The sequence below is a fragment of the Staurois parvus genome, unplaced genomic scaffold (assembly GCF_062004578.1).
Source record: "Staurois parvus isolate SC_StPar_1 unplaced genomic scaffold, SC_StPar_1.0 ptg000182l, whole genome shotgun sequence".
Classification (NCBI taxonomy): Eukaryota; Metazoa; Chordata; class Amphibia; order Anura; family Ranidae; genus Staurois; species Staurois parvus.
The window spans coordinates 1,553,909-1,580,394 of NW_028317978.1; the positions used below are offsets into that span (position 1 = coordinate 1,553,909).

Sequence of the window (26,486 nt, forward strand, 5' to 3'; positions counted from 1 at the left end):
TATGGTTTTACTATAGCTTTACCATTTAAGATTTTACTTAGTTGGATGAAAAGTAATATACCAAGGACCAGAGATGGAAGATAAAATTCTCTATACTTCGCCTGTGTCCTTGGTCCTACTTCTGAGAAAGTCCATTTTAAAGCCCCATCAAATAGTTGTGTGTATTGATGGATTACCAGGCAAGAAAACACTATAGAGGCTTCTAACCATAGCATACTGCATGTGGTGTACTGATCTTAATAATGGCCCTACAAAATGCAAAATAATAAAACCAGTTAAATTCACATACCTGTCACATTATGGTTTATACAAAGTTTTATCAGAATGCTAAACACTTGTTAGGGTTACCTTATGAATGTAAACTTGAGCAGAATATTCATGCTAGATGACAGCTGCAAAGTACAATTTTAGCTAAATAATTAAATGCGAACTGCTGATAGGTTGTTGTCATTAATACGCTTATACCAATACATCCACTATTCAGTGTATGTTGGAAGATTCCTCATTGCTGTCTATGGGGAGAAACCCATACAAAAGACTTATCCCTTTTCATCTCTGCTGTAACATGAGAAATTAATCAGCCAAAATAGTTAGCGTGTTGGAACCTCAGTGGCACTGAAGCCGGTCTTTCAAGTTGTCTACTGTGACTGCACACCATAGACATGCAGATTTCACAGGTTAGGACTATATTGCTTCATGTATGGTGAACTTTAGTGATCTCACACCAATAAATGAGTATTTCTGACTGCACATTTCAGTTTGGATTATACAATAAAACCTATATTGTTTGGAAAGATAGAACATAGCAAATATGCAGATCGATGGTATATGAAAGAAAACAAAATCTCAGAGAAAAAGGCTTTGCTTTCATTGAGTTTCAGAGCACAGACTGTAGTGCCACACCTGTGTCATTATTTATGTCAAACACATAGAAAATGCTAAATGTCACTGAGGCATAATGAAAAATGGAACATTCACTGCACAAATTAATTAAATAGTAACCTAGCCCATGAAATGTTAACAGTAATGATCAAGCATTCAGCAACAAACAAGCAAACACTACAGAGATAAATATAGTTTATAAGCAGCATAGTAAGGAGCTGCGGCATGTGACTAGTTTTTGCTTGTTGTGAATTATACACATTAAGCTGTTACTAAGTTAATTGTTTAGCGAACTCTACATCTTGACACCCAAAGACCAAGGACTCCTGCTCTTCATTGCAAGTGATAAGTTATAGCAGCTGACATGTTAATTTAATTGTCGTGCATTAAATAATTTTTCTCTACTGTCTAACAACATGTACTTTCTTTTGTTGGGGTAATAGAAAGCATACATGTTTCTATCTACCTCTTTACTATTGAGTTCCTGTATGTATGGCGGGGTATCTATTGGATATCCGTTGCACCCATGCATTGCAGTTTCATACACTATGATGACTCTTAGAAGAGTCAAAAATGGTGCTACACATAAAATATTTGCATTTGATATGTCAGATCAGGGCTGGGGAAAATAGGCCGGGCTCTTATTTTAATTGATTTTGCTTTGCCATGTTCTTCATGCTCATGCAAGCTACAATGTTGTTTTGCCTTTGGGTTGAATGACCCTAAGCATATATGCAAAGTCCTCCTACTAAACCTACTAAAACGTAAAATAAAATGATCAAAATGTATGTCTACAAGTCCTTAATGTATTTTGAGCTATCATTAATTTGTTACATGGTTTATATTCTATTCACTGTTTTTGGCTTAGTTTCTGCCCACCTTCTATGAATAAGAAGATGAAGGTTTGCAGGACTGGTAAAAATGTACTCCTTTTAGTTAAGCTAAGTATATGCATGAGACAATGGTCAGACATGAAAGCACAATGCAACTATTTGATTTATTTATTTATTTATTCCAGGTATGTATATAATGTTGACAATATGCACAGATTCTTACATGTATTGTACATTCACATCAGTCTTTGCCCTCAAGGAGCTTAAAGTCTAAGGCCCCTACCTCACATTCACACATACAAATACTAGGGCCAATTTACACATGAGCCAATTATCATGCCAGCATGTCTTTGCAGTGTGAGAGGAAACCGGAGTACCCGGAGGAAATTCTCTCAGGCAAAGGGGGAACATGCAAACTACTTACCATTTTTACAAAACATTCATTTTGATTGTGCATTTCGAAATGAGTCCATACACATAGCTATCATAATCCAGTCTGCACCTATGGAGGATCATTTAATGTCTAAAAGAAACTTAATTGATCTGTTAGTCTAATAGCTGATATATTGGGTGTCACTACTATTGTCTTTTTATGATACAGAGATTTGTTGAATGACATTAGGGTGATAGTTGTGGAAATAAGCAGAAACATGGCTATTAGCACATATGAATGCGCAATCTGAAGCATAGTACAGCAATCTATGATAGACTTAATGCAACAAACCAACCTGAACATAACATTCTATTGACTTGGGGACACATTCACTTCAGGATGTGACAAGTGACATCGGTACTTAGTGCATTTCACAGTACAACTCATATTGACAGTACTAGTGATTTTAGTAGCCCCAGCCTTCGCTTTCCATTATTATTTAGAGATGGCCTTTATGTTGTGGGCACTGAACCTCTAGTAATAGGGCAGGAACACGATAAACATCTGTTGATGTGTTTGATCTAAACAGCTCTGTGCGCTTGGTTTCAGGGTAATCAACAGAAAGAGCTGGAGACACACAGAGGAAAAAAACACAGTCACTTATTTTTTTCTTATGGAAGATCAGCTGTTATTAAAATTGACAAACAGAGTGCAAGGTGGTGTGTATGTGTGCAGAGGAATCCCCCTTTATCTGGCAAATGGTTTTGCGCTTATCCATTATAGAGAGAAACCAAGGCCACTCATACTGGGTGTTCAGTGAGTATTGATTTGGTCTGCCAGCAATTTTAATATTTCTTCAGGGACTTTCTAGCAACAGCAGTTAATTCACCCTCCCAAATTGCTTATTCAATAGAACGAACATGACTCCTGAATAAAGTCCCTGAATTTATGTGAATGCCACAAGGCAAACGGTCAATCAATTCTTATGGAGCCAAGTTAAAAATATAAATAAAATATTGTCGCTTGTTTTTTTTTCAACCTAGCTTAAACGGGGGAGGGGGGAGAGACACACACTTATTTTGAACACCTTTGATGTTTACAATTAGATAAAGTGGTACGCTGCAGTTATATATGTGTCCTTGTTACAATGATGATACCTTGCACTGTTCCTTCAAATTGGAAGTATCTTTCCACTTCTCCTTACTTAGTGCTCACATAATAAGCCCTGTCCTTACTGACATCTGCAGGGGCGGACTGACAACTCATGGGGCCCCCGGGCAATAGGGGATCATGGGGCCCTTGTGTCCTTGCCCACACTCAAAAAAGCCTATAAAAAAGGTACCAGGGGCATTTCATGGGGCCCCCTACTGACCCCCGGGCCCTCGGGCAATGCCCGAGTGCTCGAATGGTCAGTCCGCCCCTGGACATCTGTTATATTGGTTCTTAAGACTTAAACCAAATTGCCAGTGAATGGGAGAGTCATATTTAATACCAGAAGTTGGTGGTAGCCTTTGTTAAACTCCATTGATGGGAACACCTTAAGGAAAAGTTCTCAACAATGGTTTCCGCTGTCTTGGTTACAGCATTCTTTTGCAACAGTTTTAAGAAAACATGTAGAGATACAGTGACATACAACAGTACATGCTGTCTCTCTAATGTAAGGTGGATCTGGAAGAACACGGTGTTGTAAAGCAGAGTGAAACAATGTACAAATGAACTTTTTACATTTATGATGCCATTGCCGATTAGTCATCTGTGCAAGCTGAGTAGTTTTAGCATCTTGGATTTCCAATGCCATTGCAAAAAGTTGCACATAGCTAAGAGACTTCAATACTGCTCTGTGTTTGGAAACTTTTGAGAGTGTTTCAATATGGCCAAGCCTAGAATACATTTTGTACTACACTCTAACTAAAATGCTGCATGTTCAAGCTCCTTTGTTGGTGACAAATCCTATTTAAGCTGCCTAAAGAAGAACTCTCTGTGCTTGGATTTTGTTGATAATTGCAAAGAGCCCACAATGCCTTATGCATTGTACTCAGTTCCCATGAACTAAAATTATAAATAACAAAATCTTAACAGGTTCAATGTGGAATGCTGAGGTTTGTGGAGGTTTTTTCAAAATGTTAACAAGCCCTTTGTGGTCATTTGAGAATCTAGATATTTAGAAAGGATAGATGATATACACCAGCAACTTCAAATGTTATTGTAAAAGTATTTGTGTGGTTATTTTATCAATTGAAGTGTTCGTTGTATATAATAGTTTATGCTTCCATTTTAATGTGGCTGTTGTGTATGAATATAAAAGTACATTTGATGACCCACAGCAAAACTACAAATTTTTTGCTCGCGCAGGGTGAAAAAAAAAATTAGTTGCTCATGCACATAGCCTTTCCTCTAGTTTTCATACATAAGCCCTAAATATTACCATCCATTTTCAAAGCTTTACAAACAGTTCTGTACCTAGAATCAATATCATATTCAAATATAACGTAACTACCAATGACATCACCAAGAAAGACTTGGGTGTCATAGCCGGTTACTCCCTGTTTTCTTAATTACCTACTGAGCATGTACTCCGAGGTATGAGGAAATCTTTGTATATTTTAGTTTACAGGTCAATCAACCATAGCACACAAATCCATACGAAAACAGACTTCATTAGTTCAGGTGCTTGACTCACTGAATTTCTTGTTTACATGGAATGTATAATAGGGTATTTCCACAGACAAATAAGGAAGCCAAAAAGTATTTCCAATAATGAAACTGAATTAAAAATTGGGAAACAGCATAATTACCATATAATATTAGACATATAATTTTCATTTAAATTAGATAATTATTAGGCAAATCCTAAAAAACTCTTGGCAAAATTACATAGCAAGTAAATATAAATATTTAAACATTTAAAAATCGTTTTCTGCATTAACCCTTTTATTGTTGTCATGACAATCTCTTTGAGCTATATGATAACAACATGTAGCGCTAACCTAATAAGTGACAGAATCACCCATACACAAAAGGGCACACAGTGATTCAGGAATAACAATGTCATTTGTCCAATACAAGTCATGCTTACCTCCTTTCCTAAAGTGCTGTAAAAAAAATGGTTGCTATAGACAATGCCACTGCTATACTGTCATTAAATCAGCCCATTAATCAACCTTGTGAGTTTTGGCTGACTCTGAAATCAATGTAAGCTGCAGTGCCACACAGGGTTTACTGAAACCTTCTATTGCAATATGACCAGCTCTGGAGCTCTGGTAGGCCTGCTCATAAATGCCACCTATATTAGATTAAACAGTCATTTGCAAAAATAGATATCAGGAAAAATGTATATATATATATATATATATATATATATATATATATATATATAATACAGTGTGTGTGTGTGTGTCTGTCAAAGTGTTGGAATTCTCTAAAAATTTTGAGATTTATGGATTGAAAGCCAGAATCAATAATAAGATGAATAGAAGTATCCCCAAGCACTGATATAGCTGCCCAATATCTCTTGTTCTGCTGCTGGGATCTTTTACCCTCTAAGGTATATGGTTCCATCAGACATTTAACCTTTACTATAGTGTCATCAGGCTAAGAGGAGTCTAATAGTGACACAGGACTTCTGCTCAGCTCTCTGACAGTATTGCTTTACTGTCAAAAATAATTTATATTTTCTATTTAAATGTCTTTGCCTGCACCCTATCCCCAACCTCTGGCTTCACAGTTCTGGTAAAATCAATGAAGACTGGCTATGGCACTTCAGGGCACCTTAAGGAAAAAGATTAAAGACCACAGCACAAGACTGACGAAAGGTGACACTGAACAGGAGTGATGATCATGTTAACCAGTATTCTAATTTTCCTAATCTATTTCCCACGTTTTATCATGCATGTATCCCAGGTACAGGTCTGTGATACCAATGTTTAGGGTGGTAGCTTAAAAAAACATTTAAAAGCAATTACCTTCATAAAGTTTAAATATTTAATCTGCATACTGTTGCTATCAAATAGCTTCTCCTTAACCACTTGCCCTCAAGAGGATTTACCCCCCTTCGTGACCAAGCCATTTTTTGTGATACGGCACTGCATTATTTTAACTGACAATTGCGCGGTTATGCAATGCTGCAGCCAAATAAAATTTACGTCCTTTTTTCCCCGCAAATAGAGATTTCTTTTGGTGGTATTTGATCACCTCAGTGTTTTTTATTTTTTGTGCTATGAAAAAAAGAAGACCGACAATTTAAAAAAAAAAACTAGATTTTTGACTTTTTGCTATTAAACATGTCTAGTACAAAAATGTAAAAAACAAATTTCATCATAAATTTAGGCCACAATTTATTCTGCTACATGTCTTTGCCAAAAAAAAATCCCAATACATGTAAATTAATTGGTTTACGTGAAAGTTTTAGCATTTTTTAAATGGCGGTATATATACTGGTATTTTTTTTATTTTTTATTTTTACTAGTAATGGTGGCGATCAGCAACTTATAGCAGGACTGCTATTCTGACACTGGGGGGAACTGACTTGGAGTCACTGACAATCCCCAGTGACATCAATACAATCATCAGTGCTAATAAAAAGCACTGACACTGTCCTAATGGCACTGGGCAGGAAGAGGTTAACACCTGGGGAGATCAAAGGGTTAGCTATGTGCTGTGTGCCGTTTTACATCATGTCCTGTGTGTGTGTTTCACTGTAAGCAGCAAACAGTTCTCCCTCGCATCGGAGATGCTCAGCAATCACTGGGCGCCGGCAAGTAATCACCTGCCGGGAGCCGGGGATTGACAGCCGAGGCCACGAATGGCGGTGAGGGTAGGGCACATGCCCCCTGCCTGGAAATGCAAAATCACGTATATATACGTGATTTTGTTCACCCGTGCTGCCTTGTAGCAGTACTCTGCTATAGGGCAGATAGGAAGCCATTAAAGAAGAACAGACATTTGATACGCAGGCAGTATAAGTGTTGAATATATGATGATCATCATTATCATTTAGGCTGAAATGCACTTCCAGTGTCCAGATCTCTCTTCTAGACTATCCGATGATTTTCTTTGCCAGACAAGTGAGGACATTATCCAAAGATGACCATAAATAAAAGAATTTTCATGCCACTCTATTCTTTTTACTATGATTTGTACTTAGAGGAGCTTTCCACATAGTTCCTAACACAGTGATCTGGCTATCAATTTACCTTAACGTTGGCCCTTTACATACATATATTTTTAGTATGAATACATGTATCTAGCACTTATGTAAAATACAGACATAGAAGTTTAGACACCATTTTTGGTGGTGAGGTTTAAAAGCAAAGAAGGGGTCTGTGCTGTGTGATAAGCCAAATGCACCTGAATAAATGCCAGGGACAACTGCAGGTATGCCCAGTTACATAAGTGCGCACAGGGCCTAATGTATACAAAAAAGCAAACAGCAGACTTGGTGCTAAACTCTCATTTTATATTTTAATCAGGTTCCCCCTTTACAATAAAACATTTTTACAGTGATAAAAAGGAGATATTGGGTATTGCAGTGCCAGGAGAAGATAGCTCATTTCAAATTGAAAATTTATATAAAATAATAATAAACACATTTTCTACTTACAGAGGAGTCTAAAGCCACACAATTTATTGTACTTTAGAATAAGAACAATGAAAGTGAGCATTTAGTAAACCTGCATCTCCACCTCCCAGAAACCACTTGTTATACAATCTAAGCAACTCACTCGGGTTGATTTACTAAAGGCAATTAGGTTGCTCACTTTCAAGGGAAGTTGCACTTTGAAAAGACATTTGCACCAGAGTTTTGTGAATGAGGTGACTACTGTCTACTGACTTCCATCATCCAACCATGTGCAACAAAAATGCTGTATTTGTTATTTTCCTTGCGCGCGATTGGGCATTCTTTGGAAAATGAATTAGCCCCATAATTTTCCCCAGACCTTAGTGAATGTGCTGATGTTTAACTTTGCAAACAGTAACGTGCAAGGAAAGTCAAAAACACCAATCTTTCTTGCACATGATTGCTTGATGAAAGTTGGCAGATCTTCATCTTATTCAGTAACCTCTAGGGTAAATTCAAAGTGCAACGTCCCTTGCAAATAGAACAGCCTATTTGCCTTTAGTAAATCAACTGATTTGACCCAGACCAATTCGTACTCAATGGATATATTCAGATAGTACCTCTACATGTAATAATTTATGTTGGACTATACTTTACCTAAGTGATACTTGAATTGTGCTTTGAAGGTTGGTTAGTTTGAAGATTGGTTTATGTTGGGTTGCTCCACAAAATTTGGTATTTATAATAGTGAGAATACACAAGTACTGTATATATTTTTGTGGTCATTAGGGTGAATATTTATTTAAGGACTAGAGTACAGGGGGTTCTAAAAACTTAAATCAGTTACAGTATTTAGTTAACCAGATGTTATATTATTGTCACAGAAACTAAGACACCAAAACTTGGTGTCTGCATTGTAAGCAAATGATCAGTAGAGCTTATGGAGTGCTGTGTTATGTAGGCCATAGACGGGTCGTTTATCGGCCGAATTTTCGTCTGCACGAAAAATCATCCGATAATAACGCCGTTAGTGGGGCCAGCCCGTCGGCCATTTTTCGCGGATCTCCTCATTTATTTTTATCGGTCATGCTGGAAAATCCACGAAAAAATTGATGTTTTTCGTGGACATTGGTGGCAGCATCAGCAACAGGGACGACCGATTTTTAGTTTATCGGCCGACAATTCGGCCGATAAACGGCCCATCTATGGCCTGCCTTAAAGGCTATTTCTACCACAGCTATTTAGGTGTGTATGTTTGTGTGTTTGTGTCAATGCAAGTCACAGATCATTAACTAAACAATGGTATTACATCAAAGGAATACATGGAGGAAACACTGAGAATACTATGCAAACACCTGAATTGTATGCTGGACCAATATAGAGCTCAATTGCTATGGAGAGGTTTCACACACTAATTATACATATAAAAAAGGTGAGGACTATAGAAAAAAAATAGAGAACCCAAAATGATGTAAGTTAGAAAAGCAAAAGTAAGCTTCCCTTTCAAAGTTTAAAGTAGTAATGATTAGTTCAAGTTGCTCAAAGTGGTCATATGAACTAAAGCCACATTACCACCCTGCATGACAAAATTCAAATGAATCAAAGGTGCTGGGTAGAAGATTGTTGGCCAAACAGTGACTGCAGCTGATCAAATGCAGCAATTGCTGGGGTACTCAGACAGCTGCGGGTGCCTGTTGTCTGAAAATAACAGCTGGCAGGGAGATTGATACATTAATGTTGTTTAGAATGGAGGGAGGAATCTATTAGATTTCTATTAGGCTGGCATGAGGAATCTAATTATGTATGGCTAACGTAAGGCTTAAAACCTTGCAGTGGGTTTCACCTCACCTATTATACGTGAGATTTTAAAGGTTTTTTCAACTTGAAACTCTGAAAGGGTTCACTACAACTAACCCTTCTGGTTTACATAAAAGCAGGAACAATGAAACATGGGGTTGATTTAGTAATTGATCAGAGACTGTTATCAGTGAACATTCGCTGAGCTAAGTAAGCTAAAGTTGTGTTCATTTCAATCAGCCAATTGCGAACTAATAAAATTCCTGTTTTTTTTTAATTTCCCTGGTTGGATGTTTTCAGATTAGTTGCTAACATTCACTTTACTAAGTGAACATACACTTTACTAAATGAAAAGCCTCAACTACTATAAAATCAACCCCATTATTTTGTAGAGGCCATTGGCCTCAGTCTCATATGTCACGGAAATCATGGATTATCTATTCATGAAAATTGGTTATCTGTGTTTGAGTGGACTGCCTCAATCCATCAGAACAAAGGCAACTGTGTCATTACTTATGAAGGGAGATTGGAAAGTGAGAACCTACTTATTTTTTACACTAAAGGGTCTGATGCAGAGATCGTTTGCTTAATATTTAAATCCATTGTATACTACTTATAGTAGCAAAACAATGAAACTATCTGGCCTGTAGCAAGTTAGCATTTTTGTGTGCAAAGCTGGAAGAAGCATTCGAATCAGAACATTTGTCAGTTTGATATCACTGATATAACCAGTAAACACATTTATTATGAATGAATAGTATGACATTTCTTGCTTTGTCTTTGTTTAAAAAGCAGAACATACTCCATTCTAATAAAAGGAAAATATTTTGCTTTTTGGGTTCCCATAATGCTTAGCAATTAGCCATGTTTTTCACACATGTAAGCTTCTACATGCTATACCGACTGTTAACAAAGCACAAGTTAGCTTAATTTTCACAGCTTGTTTTACAGCTTCATTGTCTACAAAAGCTTGTTATGGCTTAAAAAGAATTGGCAACAATAATCTGCTTGAGCTGTAATCATGTCCCAAGTCATTAATAATGTTTTAAAGACCAACACTTGTCACCGGTGCTCATTTTCATCAAATCTGTTGCGTAATAATCTATTCAAAATCTTTTCGCGGGTAGAAGAGTTAACATCCATAGACAGACTTTTTAGTTGTAGGGCAAGTCATGTATGCTGTGTTTTTACATTTCCTGGAAGAGGGCATAATAAAATCTTGCTTGTTCTCCTTCTCTTCTAGAATTATCCGAACAAAAGTACAGCAGCCATTTCACCCGACACCAGACGGATCTGGAACGCCAGTAAGCGCACCAGGGCACACTATCGGTAATTCAGTCACCGTATCTCACTCATTTCTATCATCACACTTATTATATTATAATCGTGATTATACACACTTTCTAAAAGGCAAAAGCTAAATACATAAAATTGCCAAACTTATTGAAATACACTTACTGTATAAGATATATTGATCCTTAATATATTACATACCACATCTGATTCTGATTTTTAAATAATACCTTGAAAATGAACGTGCTTCAGTTGTATTTGTCAACTTTCTATTTTGCAAAAGTAATGTACAGTATACAAAAACTAGTATAGAAAAAATAGGCATTCTGCTTGACTCTTTTTATAACTACTTAAATGTTTTGTTTGTTTCCTCAATGTAAGCTAAAAACAAAGACATACCAGCACAGCTGATTGGTTGTCATGGAGAACACTATCTTTTTTTTACCAAATGTCTACTAGATGGTAGATCAAGCTCAGTTGCCCCATATGGCCTAACAATTTAACGTATCATTTGTTTGGGCTTAGAAAAGATTTGCTGTTAACATCCAGCCTTTAGTTCCTAGGGAGTTTCGAAAGTGTTTTGTGTGTTTTAAAGTATGTCTTTCAAAAAGATAGGGGAAAAGGGTTATGGTTAACCTACCACTGAACAACCATTGATTATGTTAAATGTGTTTTAGATTGATGTTTTGTTAGCCAGATCTGAAAATCATAGTTTCTATGAACTATGTAAGAGATAAGATGTTCCTTCCTGAAAACAATTATATGGCTTTAGCTCTAGGGATGTCACATGCTTTGCATCTCCTGTTAGAGAATTTAACAGCAAAAAACAATATTAACCTCTTGCCGTCCGCCTGCTGTTTATAAACGGCAGGGCGGTGGCAGTCCAGGGGCGGGTTGCCGTTCCTAAACGGCACCCGCCTTTTCTAGCTGTGCGCGCTCCCTAGGAGCGCGCACCACCGCGATCCGGTGTCCGCTGTGTTCTCCGGACACAGTGAAACACCGATCGTCGGACGGGACCTCTGTACGAGGTCCCGGTCATGTGATCACTGATTGGCGAATCAGTGATCACATGCAAAGTAGTAAGCAAGATGTCACTTGTGACATCATTGCTTACTACGTGTGAAATCTGTGAATGATCACAGAGGTCACATGGTACAAGGCTATTCACAACACCCTTGTACCATGTGACAAGCTGTGACCAATCACAGCTCACTCAGTATTTCTCAATGACTGCAAGAATGCAGACAGAGAGAAAGAGAAATGATTGCTTTTACATCCTATATGGGTCAGTGTAAAAAATCAGTGTAAAAAAAAAAATCTTCATCACCCCCCACAAGTAGTACAGTGTCACCATGGTGACACTGTACTGCTAGGGTGACAGTATGTAAAAAAATAAAAATAAAAATAAATAATAATATAAAAAAAATAAAATAAAAATCTAAAAAAAAATGTTTAAAAATTATAATTTTTGGTTATAAACTAATTTGGATTTTTTTTTTTTACTAAAAAAATAACGGAATAAATTTTGGCCAAGATTTAGGATGAAATATTATTTATTTGCAAAATTTTATTAAAAAAAACACTTTTTTTCAAAATTTTTGGACTTTTTCATTTACATAGTAAAAAAAATTAAAATCCCAGCGGTGAATAAATACCACCAAAATAAAGCTTTATCTGTCTCAAAAAAATGGTAAAAAATTCATATGGGTACAGTATTGCATGACCGCGCAATTGTCATTCAAAGTGTGATAGCGCTGAAAGCTGAAAATTGCCCTGGACAGAAAGGGGGTAAAAGTGTCCGGACAGGAAGTGGTTAAAACAAAATTGCAATAAAATGTTCTACTATCAAAATAGCAGAAAATACTAATGTAAGCTGTTATACAGTGCCAAATGTATGTTATGTAATCATTACCTATATGTCTTTGAAATTTTAATTATTTTTTTCATACTTCTGACAATATGCAAGGGCCAAGTGATATATATAGATAGAAAGATAGATAGATAGATAGATAGATAGATAGATAGATAAATACTTACATAGTCTCTCATATTCTCCATACATTGTTGGTAACATTAAAGCTTATCTCAAGGCAAATTAAAAAAACCCTGCCCAGTTTCTATTGCTAAACTACTCAAACACTCCCAGATTTCTACAGTATTAACATTAATTATTCTGTAATCCCTGATGAAAACTAGGAGGTCTTTTTGAGATAACACAGAAAATCTGCAGAGGTCAGGGGCCAGTTCTGAATTTTTAACATGATCAACAGGTTTTTTTGCCCTTATCAAACAGATATAACAAAGTGCTTCCACTGGTATAATAAACAGACGCAAGGGAACAAATAAGAAAAATTCATTGTTAGGGTTTACATACACTTTAGTATGGTAGTGCCATGATCATTGATGATTTGCAAAGTGCAATAACCAAACCAAATGGATTTTATTCTACTTCTAGTCTATTTCATGAATGTACATTAATGTTGGAAAATACCACGTTTCATTTTTTCATAAATGCATTTAAACAATTAAAAGACTACATTGTGTTTGAATAGATACTTGTTCTATCTATATGTATTCTGTATAGACAGTAAAAGCAAACATGTTTTGAATAAGCCACTAGGGAATGCTTTCATCGATTAGACATGCTATCAAAGAGGCCATTTTGTAGACAACCTAGGTGATCAGGTTATCAGTGGCACAATGTCAATCACATGGTAAATGCTGGCTGATGTCCTATAACGGTTGCCTTCTCTGAGTAGGCATGACATCTACACTTTTGCATGGTGTTAGTAACTCCTATAAGGGTTTCACAGAAGAGTTTTCCTTACATTTTGATTCATAAGGAGGAATCCACAGTAGATATCTCCTCACAAGCTTACATCTCCTTTCTCATTTTGTTCAGTTCCCAGTACAGCATCTCCACCTGTGTCCAGCGCCTCCAATGATCCCGTAGGCTCTTATTCCATAAATGGGATCCTGGGTATACCTCGTTCAAATGGCGAAAAAAGGAAACGCGATGAAGGTAGGGAAAAAGAGAGATCTTTATTCTGTATCTCTTACAAATAGGGTCTAATTTCAAGCCCATGCATACCAGCTGCTCTAATAACAAACAGATCAGTTGTAGCCTTTATACACTGCCCTTCTGCTCCTAAAGCACAGCCACTATTGCTACACTGTTAGTACTGCAGATTTATACTTATGTATATACTTTTTAATATTAAAACAGAGTTATTTTGTAAAGCAACCCTATTTTACAGCAACATTATTTGCAGTTTGTAGAGTGTCCAATGTGTTTTTAAAAGGCATTTATAGACCAGCCGTGTAGATTGCCAAAAATCATTTAACATTGTAGATGTTTCAACGTAAGTTCTTACCATTTTTTTGGTTTGTTTACAAGGACAGTCAACTTTTTGCATGCTAATGTAGTCTTGGTGATTTCTATGGAAGTTACAGTATGTAAGTTGTGCATTTTGTAACTGATCAAAAGAGTAGTAGATGCTATGTTATGGATTGGGCTACATTGATCTGAGGTCACTTATAAGAGGCCAACAGCTGATGATATGTATAATATATATATATATATATATATATATATATATTCCTTTTTTCATTCTTAATACTCTTATGATCATAAAGGCACCTCTTGTTAACAAATCTTAAAATAGAAGCTTGTATTAGAACATATCATGGTTCTGGTGGAAATAAAGTACTGTTTTAGTTTATCCAGTCTGAACTGACCACCTGTTCAAGCTATTTTTCTGCATACCTATATTGCCTTTATATTAACCTTAATATCCAAAAGTACTTACTCAAATTTAGGAGTGTTTTGAGGATGCTTTTATACTGAGCTGCTCTTGACCATTATGAATGACCTCCATTCTGAAGTGACTTGCAAACCATTATGCTGTTTTAACTGATTATTAGAGGCATTGAGGGCTTTTATGGAATAATGTTGATGGATATTGATGTTTTTTCACAGTATTGTTTTATTGACATTTTCAAAATGTTATAATAAACAAGGTGCAGTTTGCACAGGCTGGAGGAATAGAGATAAGGTGAACTAGAGAAAGAAGACAGGGGTATGTAGCAGGGAGTGTGATATGGTACAGAAAAAGATCATCCAGAAAGTCATTATAAATTATGTAGTGAGTGGGAAGAAGTTGTATCCATAACTAAAGATATATATTTTTCATTATGCATTGTGTAGGTAATTTGGATGTTACAGCTCTAAGCGAAAGATTGGGTTTTTTTCTGCACACAGGCAATATGGATACAAGCCATCGTGCACACATGTTGAACAGGGACAGACTTGGAATACTTAAAAGCAGCCAAGGTACATGAAGTGCACCAGCCCATTTATTTTATACATAACTAAATTTTGTCCTGTACTGCAGTTCTGTTTCAGGTCTGTTGTGGGTCTGTGACTCTTAAAAAATTGTCTAAACAGGAGGTTTTGCTAAGGTCAAGCATTCCACAGGAGCTTTCACCAGCCCACAGATCTACTGGTCCTTCTCACAAATGCCAGAATTGCCAGACTGCCAATCTGGCAGCGGTGCTGAGTTAATTGATTTACCAGGTTAGGCATGGTACTCGATAAAATAACAGTTGAAGACCTGGAAAGGGATGAAATTTGTAGAATAGGCCATTGAGTTTGTGTCCGAGGCTTGTTACAAATGGACAAAATCAGCAACTGTGTCAGTTTTTGCCTATCGAAGTACTACCTGTTTTGAACAAAGATTTGATCAAATGACAACTCAGCTTTGTGCATATCCAGTGCTATAAACTTCCTCTGGTGTTCTCTTCCTACTGTGCCTATTGCAGTGGATTTGAAGAATCAATTATTCCATCACATGACTTAGAAAAGCTGTGTCTGCAATGAGGAGAGGAAATGCTTGGGGGATTTTCACCTAAAGTTAGTTCAGTTTAAAACCACAGTTCAGTTTATAATTTGGCTATGATAGAGAGGGAATGACAATATGATGCACTCTTGAACCATTGAAAAAATAGGTTTAAACTACACATGGAAGGACATACTTACAATGAAATTACTTTAACATAGCAAAATATATCTTTTTATGTATTATATTATGTTTCCTCATATGTTACATCATATATCGCAGAAGCTTTGTTTGCTCACAATATGTTTCAGGATCTGCTCCAGTCCACAGTCCCAGGTTACAATACACTAGACTATTACTGTGAAAATTTATCCTAAATCTCCATCACTGGCTAACAGTCACAAAGATTACTGATGTGCAAGTAATATATTCACAATGGCTGCCCCATAGCACAGCCTAGCCTCAATGGTCTGCAAATGAGCACAGTTTGTGTGGACATGGCGCAGGGGTTAAACATTTGTGGTGCAGTATATAAAACATGAGATCCAAGCCAGAACTAAACAAAGTGAGGGCAATCCTTTGTTTATTTATTTTCCATCAGGACTCCAAGCAAAAATGTATAAATCTCTGTGAATATAGATGCATTGTCGGTAGTACAAATGCTGTTTGGCCATCCTATATAAGGTGAGAAGTCCTCCTCTACTCTGTCATCTTTGTTGCTGCTTTCATTACACAGTTGCAGCGGCACGGATGATTAAGAAGAGTGGAGATAATTATGTGTCAGGATGATGTAGCCAAACTCTCTGGTTGGGTGAAGGCAGCAGAGTGATTCACAGCACCAGCTATATGCGAGAAACAGAGGTCTGAACGCTTCTATTCTCCCTTGTTTATTGAAAGAGTTAAGGGAAATCAGCCAAGTAATTCTCCTTTGTACATTTTCCCAGATTCCACTGTTAAACAGAAACAAGCACAGGGAGATATCTTAAATAAACGGCATTTAATCACATTCTAGAGGGAAATGATTGTTCGACAGCGACTGGGTTAAAATGAGAATTTGGTGGCATGCTCTGGCTGGGCCGTGTAACAAATTTATTATTATTTTCATGATGTTTCGGGTTTTATGCCTTATTCTTGGATTTACAACCAGCTTGCTATATTGTTGGAGTTATTATAACTGACTGAAGCAGCATCATTTCAGGCAATTTTTTTCCTCTTTATAGATTTGTTAGATTTTTGCTGTGTTGACAGGTTACACAGAGCCAGGCTATGAGGTTTTATTTTTACATTCTGGTTTTCAATTTTTATAGTGTGGCTAAAATTATATACTGTCTTTGTGCAACATATTCAGTAAGTTTAACCCCCTAGACATTTCTGAAATCTCCTTAGTTCCACTAGAGATAAATAAGCATAGTTTATAATGCAGTTTCAGTCAACTGGAACTGATGCTTCAGATTTGGACAACAGGCTTTTTCAGAGCTTTTCAAATACTGTAGGCCTGTTAAAGATCTGGTAATTAGTTGTACTGGTTTACAATATTTAAAGAGCACCTATCATGCAGTATTAAAGATCTCTTGTTATAGGGAAGTTCCAGCTTAGGTTGCTATTCCTATCTACTGGTAACTCTGCCATATACTATCAACTCCCTCCCCCAACAGTCCTTTTTCAACGAGACCATGATTCCACTCAGGTTTACATTTACTTGGTGGACCGAAGTCTTACTATGGGGATAAAATGTTTTAATATAGAAATTGATGTTTCAGTTATAATTCCCAGTACCAGTAAAAACCCAGAGCTGTGGGAGGTATTAGATCCCTCTATGCAGCATCCAAAGGTGGATAGAGGATTTCAAGTTAAACTAGAAATCTCTTTTAATACAACAGCTTGAATCAAAGCTTTAATTCATTATACAGTAACCATCATACAGGTTCCTTCACATCTGGCAGGTTTAGTACAAGGAAACACAGAAAGATGACTGCACATACATCTGGTTATTTTATTTAATGGTCCAGCTCAAATGCCTATGGTTACATACAATACAATATGACTGTATGATTCCAAAACTATGCATGCAACAGTCTGGGTGCACTTTGTATACAGTGGAGTGCAGAGACAGGTGACCTCCAAGGATACCTTATCATCACACTGAAACCACTCTTTATATACTGTAGATCTTTTTGACCAGCACATGTGAACAAGCTGCAAAACTGACCCTCTTCTCAGCTGTGTATAATACACCATAACGATCTATGCCATGAACAGCCTGAGACCATTGAGAACTAAAGGAGAGAGCTGCATGCTGGGAAGAGGAAATAAGCATCTGATTTAATGTGTTGTTATATGTAGGCCTTTAAATTGAACTGGTGAGGACAAAAATATGTGAGCTGCCATTGCTGAATTACATTTAAAAGGTGCAGATTCTGGCTGTCATCCTGATATTGTTTTCACTATTAAAAGACTTCATGATCTGGAATAAGCATAGTTACATAGTTAATCTGGTTGAAAAAAGTCCATCCTGTTCAAGCAACCAATCATCATTGGCTTTTTGCTTGTTCAAGAAAAGAGCCCTGGGGTATGCACGTTTAAAAAGCAAGCCAGCAATAGAAAATTTGCAGGTTTTTGTACCCACAGCTTAACTTTAAAGAGGCACTGTCTCTTTGCCCTTACTTTCAGGGCGAAGTAACAATGTCTGTAAAACTACCCCCTCCTGACCCCCTAATATTTACCTCTCCAACTATACCATATTGCCCCTGCCTCTAGCTCAGACAGCAAAAAAATACACATTACTTCCTTGAATTGGGGAGCATATGACCATCTCCCTGTGTCAGTCCTCAGATCTAGCAGGAAATTGTTAGGTCTAAGCCTTGCCACATGACAAAGGGGGTTATGTTTCCTTAGGTTGCAATAGAGGAAGGAGTAGTGAGGGATCACTGCAAAAGTGAGTATCAGTGAGTCATGGGGTGGGGGTGGAAGGAGGCTTTTCACAGATACTATCATTCTGTCCTAAATGGACAAACTGTCAGTGTCTCTTTAAGGTTTGACTACCTCAAAGCACCTTATTTTTAGGCTGCTTCTAAAATATCTCCTATAAAGGCTCTATAATACACTTGTGACTTTTCTTATGTGTGAAATATAGCTGCCAATACATTTTGTCACTGGCATTACGCTCTAATAGCTATGGCTACGCTTGTAGGTGTCTGGCTCCATCAGGCACTTCTTCCCTGGCAGTGTCATTGTACGTCTCCCTGGCACATTTTTCCACATTTGGCATAAACAGTTTATCCTATTGGAGATGAAATAAAAAACTGTACTTTTTACCTCCTCTGGCCTACACATTTTGTAGCTCACTGATGTTCCTGTTAGAGTTCCTCTAGTTTGCCACTTTAATCCCACCTCATCATACCTTTGGAAATATTAAAATCTGCATGTCTCTTTGTGAATACCTCCTCATGGGGACAGTATACTATAAGAAACATTAAATATTGTCTTAGAAATAATGTGAATGAACTGTATACATAGACTGATGATGTTGATTGCTGTGAATTTTAATGATAGGTCTCCTTAGATCAAATCACTTTTGGATGCATACCTTAAAACAGTAGTACGCAACTGGCAGCCCTCCACTGCCAACTTTATGGTTATTAACTAGGCCAAGGAAAAATGTATTTTGTACTGTAATGTTACCTACAAATTTCCGAGAAGATGCAGGTGAGAATGGAATCAGGCACTGCAGCAGGTCTACACTATACATATTACTGGGTTTTACTTCTAGTAAACCTGCATAGTTCCTGCTTTTCAGTGGTTAATGGTACACCAGAGATGGTTATTTTCTATAGGAGTCTCACAGAACTTCTAAGTAGACATATGCACTTCAGTTTGTTTAGATTTGTTTTTCAGATGAAAATTTCATTTTCGGATGCATCTGAATTTCCACATAGACATAGAAACGTATGGCAATGAATCCCAAAAATGTTATAACAAAAAATTAACTAGTACATTTGTTCATTCGTTTTATTTGGATGGCATCATTTTCAAATTCCTTTGATAATGGTCCAAATTCATTGTGAATAGCTGTGGTTGTTAAGGAGCAGCCATGATTCATCTGCTGTCAGTGGGATTCCCCGCTGTCAGCAGAAAGCAAAAAGAGGTGCTGGTTTAAAAATTTTTTAAAAACCAGTGTGGGGCCCCCAAAATTCATACAAAATCCATATCCAAGCATGCAGCCTGGCAGACCAGGAAAGGGTGGGGATGAGCGAGCACCTCGCCCCCAAACCATACCAGGCCACAAGGGGGGGCTCCCATATCCTGCCCCCCATGTGAATGAGTATGAGGTACATAGTATTCATTCACCCAAAAAAAGTAGAAAAAAAATTAAAGTAGATTTGATGTAAATGCTGACATGCACGAACCCCCCCACGCTGCCTGCCAAACACAATGTGTTCCATCCAGACACACACACCGAATGAAAGGTAAACATAGGAGCAGAGTCACCTAGTGACTTCACCAGGTGACCCCGCCCCTATGTCTCTATGTCTACCTGTCATTGGGCGAGTGTCTCTCCACGGGACATGTCACTCGCCGAATGACAGGCAGCCATGGGGGCATGATCACCTCATGTAAAATTATGGTATTTAAATGTAAGTACTGTGCTTTACACTTACATTCCCCTCCAATATTAATTTACACCTATATGCTTGCTCACAACCTATTCATTAGTGAGAAATGTTTAGCGTGTCCTCTAGTAACTGCTCTTGACAAGCATAAAATATTCATATAATATTTTAGTATTTACTGACTAAAAAGAATTACAGTTTTTTTTAATGATACTGGTTTATTCCTGAGCATACAGAAATACATACAAAAGCATTATACTTTCAAAGGTACTGTACATATGTCTGAGGATGGGTGCAGACTCCCAATATATATTGTGATTTGCAGGCCATTTTTGAATGTCTATAGCTCAATAATGAGTACCTCAGTAATCATGGTGCTGGTGATCACATTGGTGATTTTTTTACCTAATGGAAAGTCCCTCTGTAATTGGGTCTGACACTTTCTGTTACTCCGATCAACATATAGGATCATAATATTGCATGTGTGCTGCTCATACCTTCAGGCAAGGATCACGACGGGTCGCAGTACTCGAGCAGCTGATTCAAGCATCGGCAGAGATCTTCTTTTCCATTTCTTGGAGAGAATTCTGACTTTCTACCCCCACCCCTAGGGAATAGCTACCTTTTAATGGATAATACTAAAAATACATCAAACATACAATACTTAACATACATTAATGCTTGATTATTAGGGCAGCTGGCATGCACAAGTACGTTCAATTGGTTTAGGGTAGTTACTAAAGGCAACACAGCTCTCTGAAGCCTTTCTTGGGACATTTGGAGACATCCACCGTTTCCCCTTCACCCATTGACAGACAGACACATAACTTGATTTCAACTATGCACTAACTCTTCTAAAAATGTAGCTTTATGATGGGAATGCCTCATCTTCTTTTTATAAGTATCACCTTTTGAAACTATAAATCTCAATTTACCTTTGCTCTTATCTTGGTTTCAGTGGTGTATTGTAACTTGAATTCTCTACTAAGACTCAATTGCTGCTTGTGTACATGTGTATAGCCAGGGGCAGACTGACCATTTGGAGACTTGGGCACTGCCCGAGGGCCCGAGGTCAGTAGGGGGCCCCATGAGATACCCCTGGTACCTTTTTCATAGGCTTTTTTGAGTTTGGGCAAGGACACAGGGGCCCCATGATCCCCTATTGCCCGGGTGTTCCATGAGTTGTCAGTCCGCCCCTGTGTACAGCTAATCATCTAAAGTTTTCAATAATTGTGGTGTAAGAAATATGAAGACAAGAAGAAATGAATAGTACTGACATAAAACATTGCATTCATGTATTATTAATAAAGGAAAAGCATGTACCTGTCAGTTGCAGATAAACCACAACTATATAGCAAGTGAGTATGATAAGTAATTATTATATGTAATCAAAAGTACAGAGTCATAATGTTCCAGGAAGACTCATTCACACAGTTGATAAATAAGTCCAGGCAGGCCAAGATGACCTTGTGAGCCACAGGCCGCTCTATATTTTTTTAAAACTATTAAGTAGAATGTCAAAAATATACGCCTTTGCCAAGCCTGTATGAATAGTGTGAACCTCCTCAGTACAGAGCTAGTTAATTATAACCGCCTAGTTGAATCATTAAACTGATTTTAAAAGCAAATATGCACTGTCAGCCATTTTGCTGACTACAATGATAGCAAGAGCTGCGATTGATGATATATCCTTGTTCTAGTGCCTTCTTCGAGAACCTCCCAACTCAGAACAGTGAGATTCATTTGAAAACCTGTGAAATGGAAATAGAAGTTCTGAACCCCCAGTGCTACAAAAAAAAAAAAGAACAATTATTTACACACAATTTAGCACACACTCTCATATGTCTAAATGTTTATCCCTCAGTATTTATGTCTGTGACACTTGCAGCAGCTGTCTGTCCCTCTGGCATTCTCACTGTCCGTCTGTCTCCCTGGCACTGGCACAATCCTTCTCCCTATGCCACCCTTTTGTCTTTACGGTCTTACAGAATTGCCTCTTCTTACCGAGCAGCCCATTTAACACTTTCTTTGCCATGCGGTACACATTCTGACATTCTAAAGACTCATTGCTTTTGGCCTATTTGCCTTCCTGGTAACATTATTCAAGTTTGATGATGTTGCTGGCCATTGCTTGCTTCAAACATATTTTATCCATATGTGGATTTAAAGCCTGGCACATCGTCCATCTCCTGTGTCTTATGAAGGGTTTGGGGTGGGGGTAGAAAAAAGTGTGGTATCTTGTCACTGCTTCTATAGCAGGCCAGCTAGAGTGTCATGTTAGGTGACATTTGAATTTACTATTCCGCTGAGAAAAGCTATTAATTTACAAATTAACATTTTCCTTCTCTCTCCATCTTACCCTCTCTCACTTTCTCTCTCGTTCTTCCCCTGTATCTCTCATGGATGTGCAAGCAATTGAAAGACAAAGGAAATCGCCTTAAGGAACTGGCTTTACTGCTAGTCTGTCTGTGCTGAGATTGCTACTACAGCTTCTAGATATATAAACCAATTACCTGAACAGCTATGTGCATGGCAGTCTGCTATTACCTCCCTGTGTAGGTTCGGAAACCAGTGGCAGATAATAATATGCTGTATCTAGTTAATATGAACCAGTATCACCCCAACTTCCTGCTCACAATTACAGTTCAGTATTTTATATATATATATATATATATATATATATATATATTTATATATATTTAAACATCTTGGCTACGAGTCTTTTCTGATAATAATGTGGCTCTCGGTTTTAGCTATTGCTGGTCTAATGGAGGAGTTTTATGATATTTATGATGGTTTGGGATTTTTAAAGTAACCATTTTTTTTTGCTGAGAGTTCTATAATCCCTTTCATACACAAGACTTAGCATATGTTATATGAAATATTCAGCAGAAAAAAATGGAAGTTTGGAAGGATTGGCTCAGTTGGAAATGTTCATCAAATTCCAAGTTGCTCTCCAATATGATTGAATTGGCATTGTTTTTTATAGCTTACTTCTTGGTCTTAAGAGCGTGTGTATGCATATTTCCAGTGCTATATTATTCCCTGATGCTCAGCTTTCATCTAGGATGTATTGCCAGTATGTTGGGATGTGAAGATGATCATAATACTTGTCCTAAGCATGATTATCTAGCTGCTTCAAAAGTCAATGATGCCGCATTTTGAGAAAACCAATCCAGTTATTGTTTCTAATAGAAATTAATACCTAGATCTTTCTAGTTTACACAACACCTTTCTTGTATCTACAAACGTTGTAGTAAGGATGGCAGTTGAGACTATTAAATGAGTGTAGCACTAAGCTTCTGGTATAGTGCTTTTCCAAGCTTTTAAAACAGCATTATTAAACCTGGCAATGCAGCGTGTATCAGATACTTGATTAACACTTGATAAAACTTTAATGGTCTAGATGCAACTTTTCAGAAGCTTTGTAAACAGAGCCCATGGGATCTGTGAGTTTCCCTTGGCCTTGTCAAGGCCTAGTCATTAGACTAGAGTCTCACTTACCAAAAGGAAATCTGTCCGTTCCCAGGATCGCTGGCATCACAGACGTATCACTCATCAAAGCCCAAAATTATTATCCCTCCCCTGCAAGGCTTAATTATTTGGGCTCACAGTGCCCTTAGCAACTTGTGCAGTACATTCACCAAAGAGAAAGCACTAAACGCATTCTAGGCTCTAACCTTAATAAAGTACAGGAGATTATTGTTTTTCTTGTTTGTTGTTGCTTACAGGAAGGGACACTCTGTGAGATAGAAAGAGCTGTATTGTCTTATTACTACTGGTAATAAAAACTCACCTGCTATTTAGATGAGGGAAGAAGGGGGGCAGGGAGACCCTCCCACATTCCTGAATATGCTGTTGAAGTTTAGAGATCCCCTGACTTAGGTGAGTTATCTTCCCATCCCACACACTGTAAGAGATGGATAAAAATCACCAAAGGAATCAGCAGGCGGTGCCAGTAACTCAAACCGCCCTGACCGTTCGGTGAACCTAATCCTGGTGACCTTGACAGCACTGGAAGGCGGCCTCAGAAATCCCAACCTTTTCAGAGATGTAGACTGACTGTGGCTCGTGTTCCCTCTTGAAGAGAACGCTACAGGAGACTCTAAACCTGTCTGTAGTTTTCCATTCTTGTGTATTAACTGCTCTTCGTATCAATGCACCTGTATTTATGACTCTATAATTTATCTGACACTATATCAAATCAAGAAAGTCCAGGGAAACAGTCTCTTTTAATAGACACTTGACCAAATGCAATCAAAGAATCAAAAAGTGGCAACACATACAATTGCATTGCAATATCATAACAGGATGAGATATTAGGAAAGTGTTGCATCAGGTCAGTTCATATTGTTATTTGCAAAAAAGCCACTAATTTAAAAATTAATACAATATTGTGAACATATGTGATACTAAAAACTTAAAAATGTCAAATATGCATATGTGTAGCGGAAGCACAGTATGAGGCACAGAGTACCCAATAAACAATACATTCCTTGTCAATTCATAGGTTGTATTCTTTAGATCCAAACCACAAAACCACAAAATGCCTCCATGTGCAGAGGGGACAGGTGCAACCTAATAACTGGATTTTAAATACCATACTCTGCACCTCACATTTTTTTCTGAGCCAAAAGTGATACAGGTTCATTTAATTTTTAAAAAATTAATTTTATATTTCTATAGAACATTTCTCACTGGGGACTCAAAATTCTATATCTGTTGCTGGGGCAGATGATGACACAGCCACCTTGGGAGGCTCAGTAGAACAATATACTAGGGCTAGTTTTAGACAGAGCAAAATTTACCTACCAGCATGTCTTTGAAATGTGGAAGCAGGGGCGGACTGACCATTTGGAAACTCGGGCACTGCCCGAGGGCCCGGGGTCAGTAGGGGGCCCCATGAAATGCCCCTGGTACCTTTTTCATAGGCTTTTTGAGTTTGGGCAAGGACGCAGGGGCCCCATGATCCCCTATTGCCCGGGGGCCCCATGAGTTGTCAGTCCGCCCCTGTGTGGAAGGAAACCAAAGTACCTTAAGGAAACCCATGCAAGCACAGGAAGAACATGGAAACTCCATGCAAATAGTGTCCTGACCAGGACACACACAATATTAAGCTACTGAGCTACGCTTTGCTATAAATGCTACGGTCACATGAGTACACATGGAATAACGTGTATTGCAGGACTGTATACATGTATAAAACTGACAAATACATAAAAAAGCAAGAGATAAGGAGATAGGAAAAAACAGAAGGCAAAGGAAATATATAAAATGCTTTCCAAATAACAGCACCCCTTAGCAAACTTTTATGGGTCTTCAACATAAGATAAAATGCTGGCAGGATCCTTAGGAAACAAACCTAAAAAACCATACAGCAATGGGAAATAGCTCATAGATGTACTATTTCTATTTTTCACCATAGTGAGTTAAATTGAAATAATTTGGATAGTGGAAAAGTGTAAAACAACATTCCTTTCTGACATACATTGCAGGAAAGAGATTTACAAGGGGCTGATTATGAAGTTGGAGTATTAAAGATAAGGGCTTCATCTTTGTGTGTGTTCGGAGATGACAGCAGACAGAAGCAGTGGTCTTATGACTGAAAAACAGGTTTTCTCCTCTTCCACTGGAGGTCAGATCTGACCTTAGATGATTAATCAAACACCTCCCTCATAAATCCTTTCAGAAGAGCTTTCAAATTCTTTATGTGCTGAAATTTGATTTAAACATTTGTTAAGGTATATGTGTAGTCAAAATTTTTTTAGGTTTGGATAATATAGGGAAGGGTTAGAACCACTGTCAAGTTTTTTTTAATATTATTATTATACAGGATTTATATAGCGCCAACCGTCTGCTAAGCGTTTTACAATATAAAGGGATACAATACAGCAACAATACAGTTCAATGCAAGAGGGTTAGGAGGGCCCTGCTCCTTGAAGCTCACAATCTAAGATAGCTCTCTGTGTCCCCTTCTGGTAGATTCACTGTCTCATAGTGTCCTGGTGGCCATCATTGCTAGGACAAACAAGGGCAAATTCCAAATTTAAAAGATACTGTAATTCCAAAACAAGAGTCAAGGGTAAAGTCTTTCAATAAATCTGCTTTTTCAGTGACGGCTGTCTGGGAGGGGAATTCCTTTCCCTTTGTAGAGATTTCATCTTACTTTCTGTTGTGTCTCTGAGACAGATAATGGCAGTAAAATTTCCCTAACAGGATGCAGAAAGCAAAGAGAAAACTAACAGGGATTCTAACCCTTCCCTACTCTAGCCAAAAGTAAAAGAAAATTGAGTCATAGATACC

The 26,486-nt window shown here is 37.6% G+C and overlaps 1 protein-coding gene across 12 annotated transcripts in view; it reads left to right on the forward strand.

Annotated features, from left to right (window-relative positions):
• The window catches only part of PAX2 (paired box 2), a 78,262-nt gene that overhangs the window by 12,672 nt on the left and 39,104 nt on the right, over nucleotides 1–26,486 (forward strand). For 6 of the 12 annotated variants that reach the window (XM_089677234.1, XM_089677224.1, XM_089677223.1 and 3 more), the window contains exons 4-6: nucleotides 10,686–10,771; nucleotides 13,638–13,757; nucleotides 14,943–15,068. In XM_089677234.1, the coding sequence (XP_089533360.1) occupies nucleotides 10,686–10,771; nucleotides 13,638–13,757; nucleotides 14,943–15,068 (332 nt within the window). The remainder of the gene's footprint in view (nucleotides 1–10,685; nucleotides 10,772–13,637; nucleotides 13,758–14,942; nucleotides 15,069–26,486) is intronic. The other 6 variants (XM_089677235.1, XM_089677228.1, XM_089677230.1 and 3 more) reach the window with 2 other exon arrangements.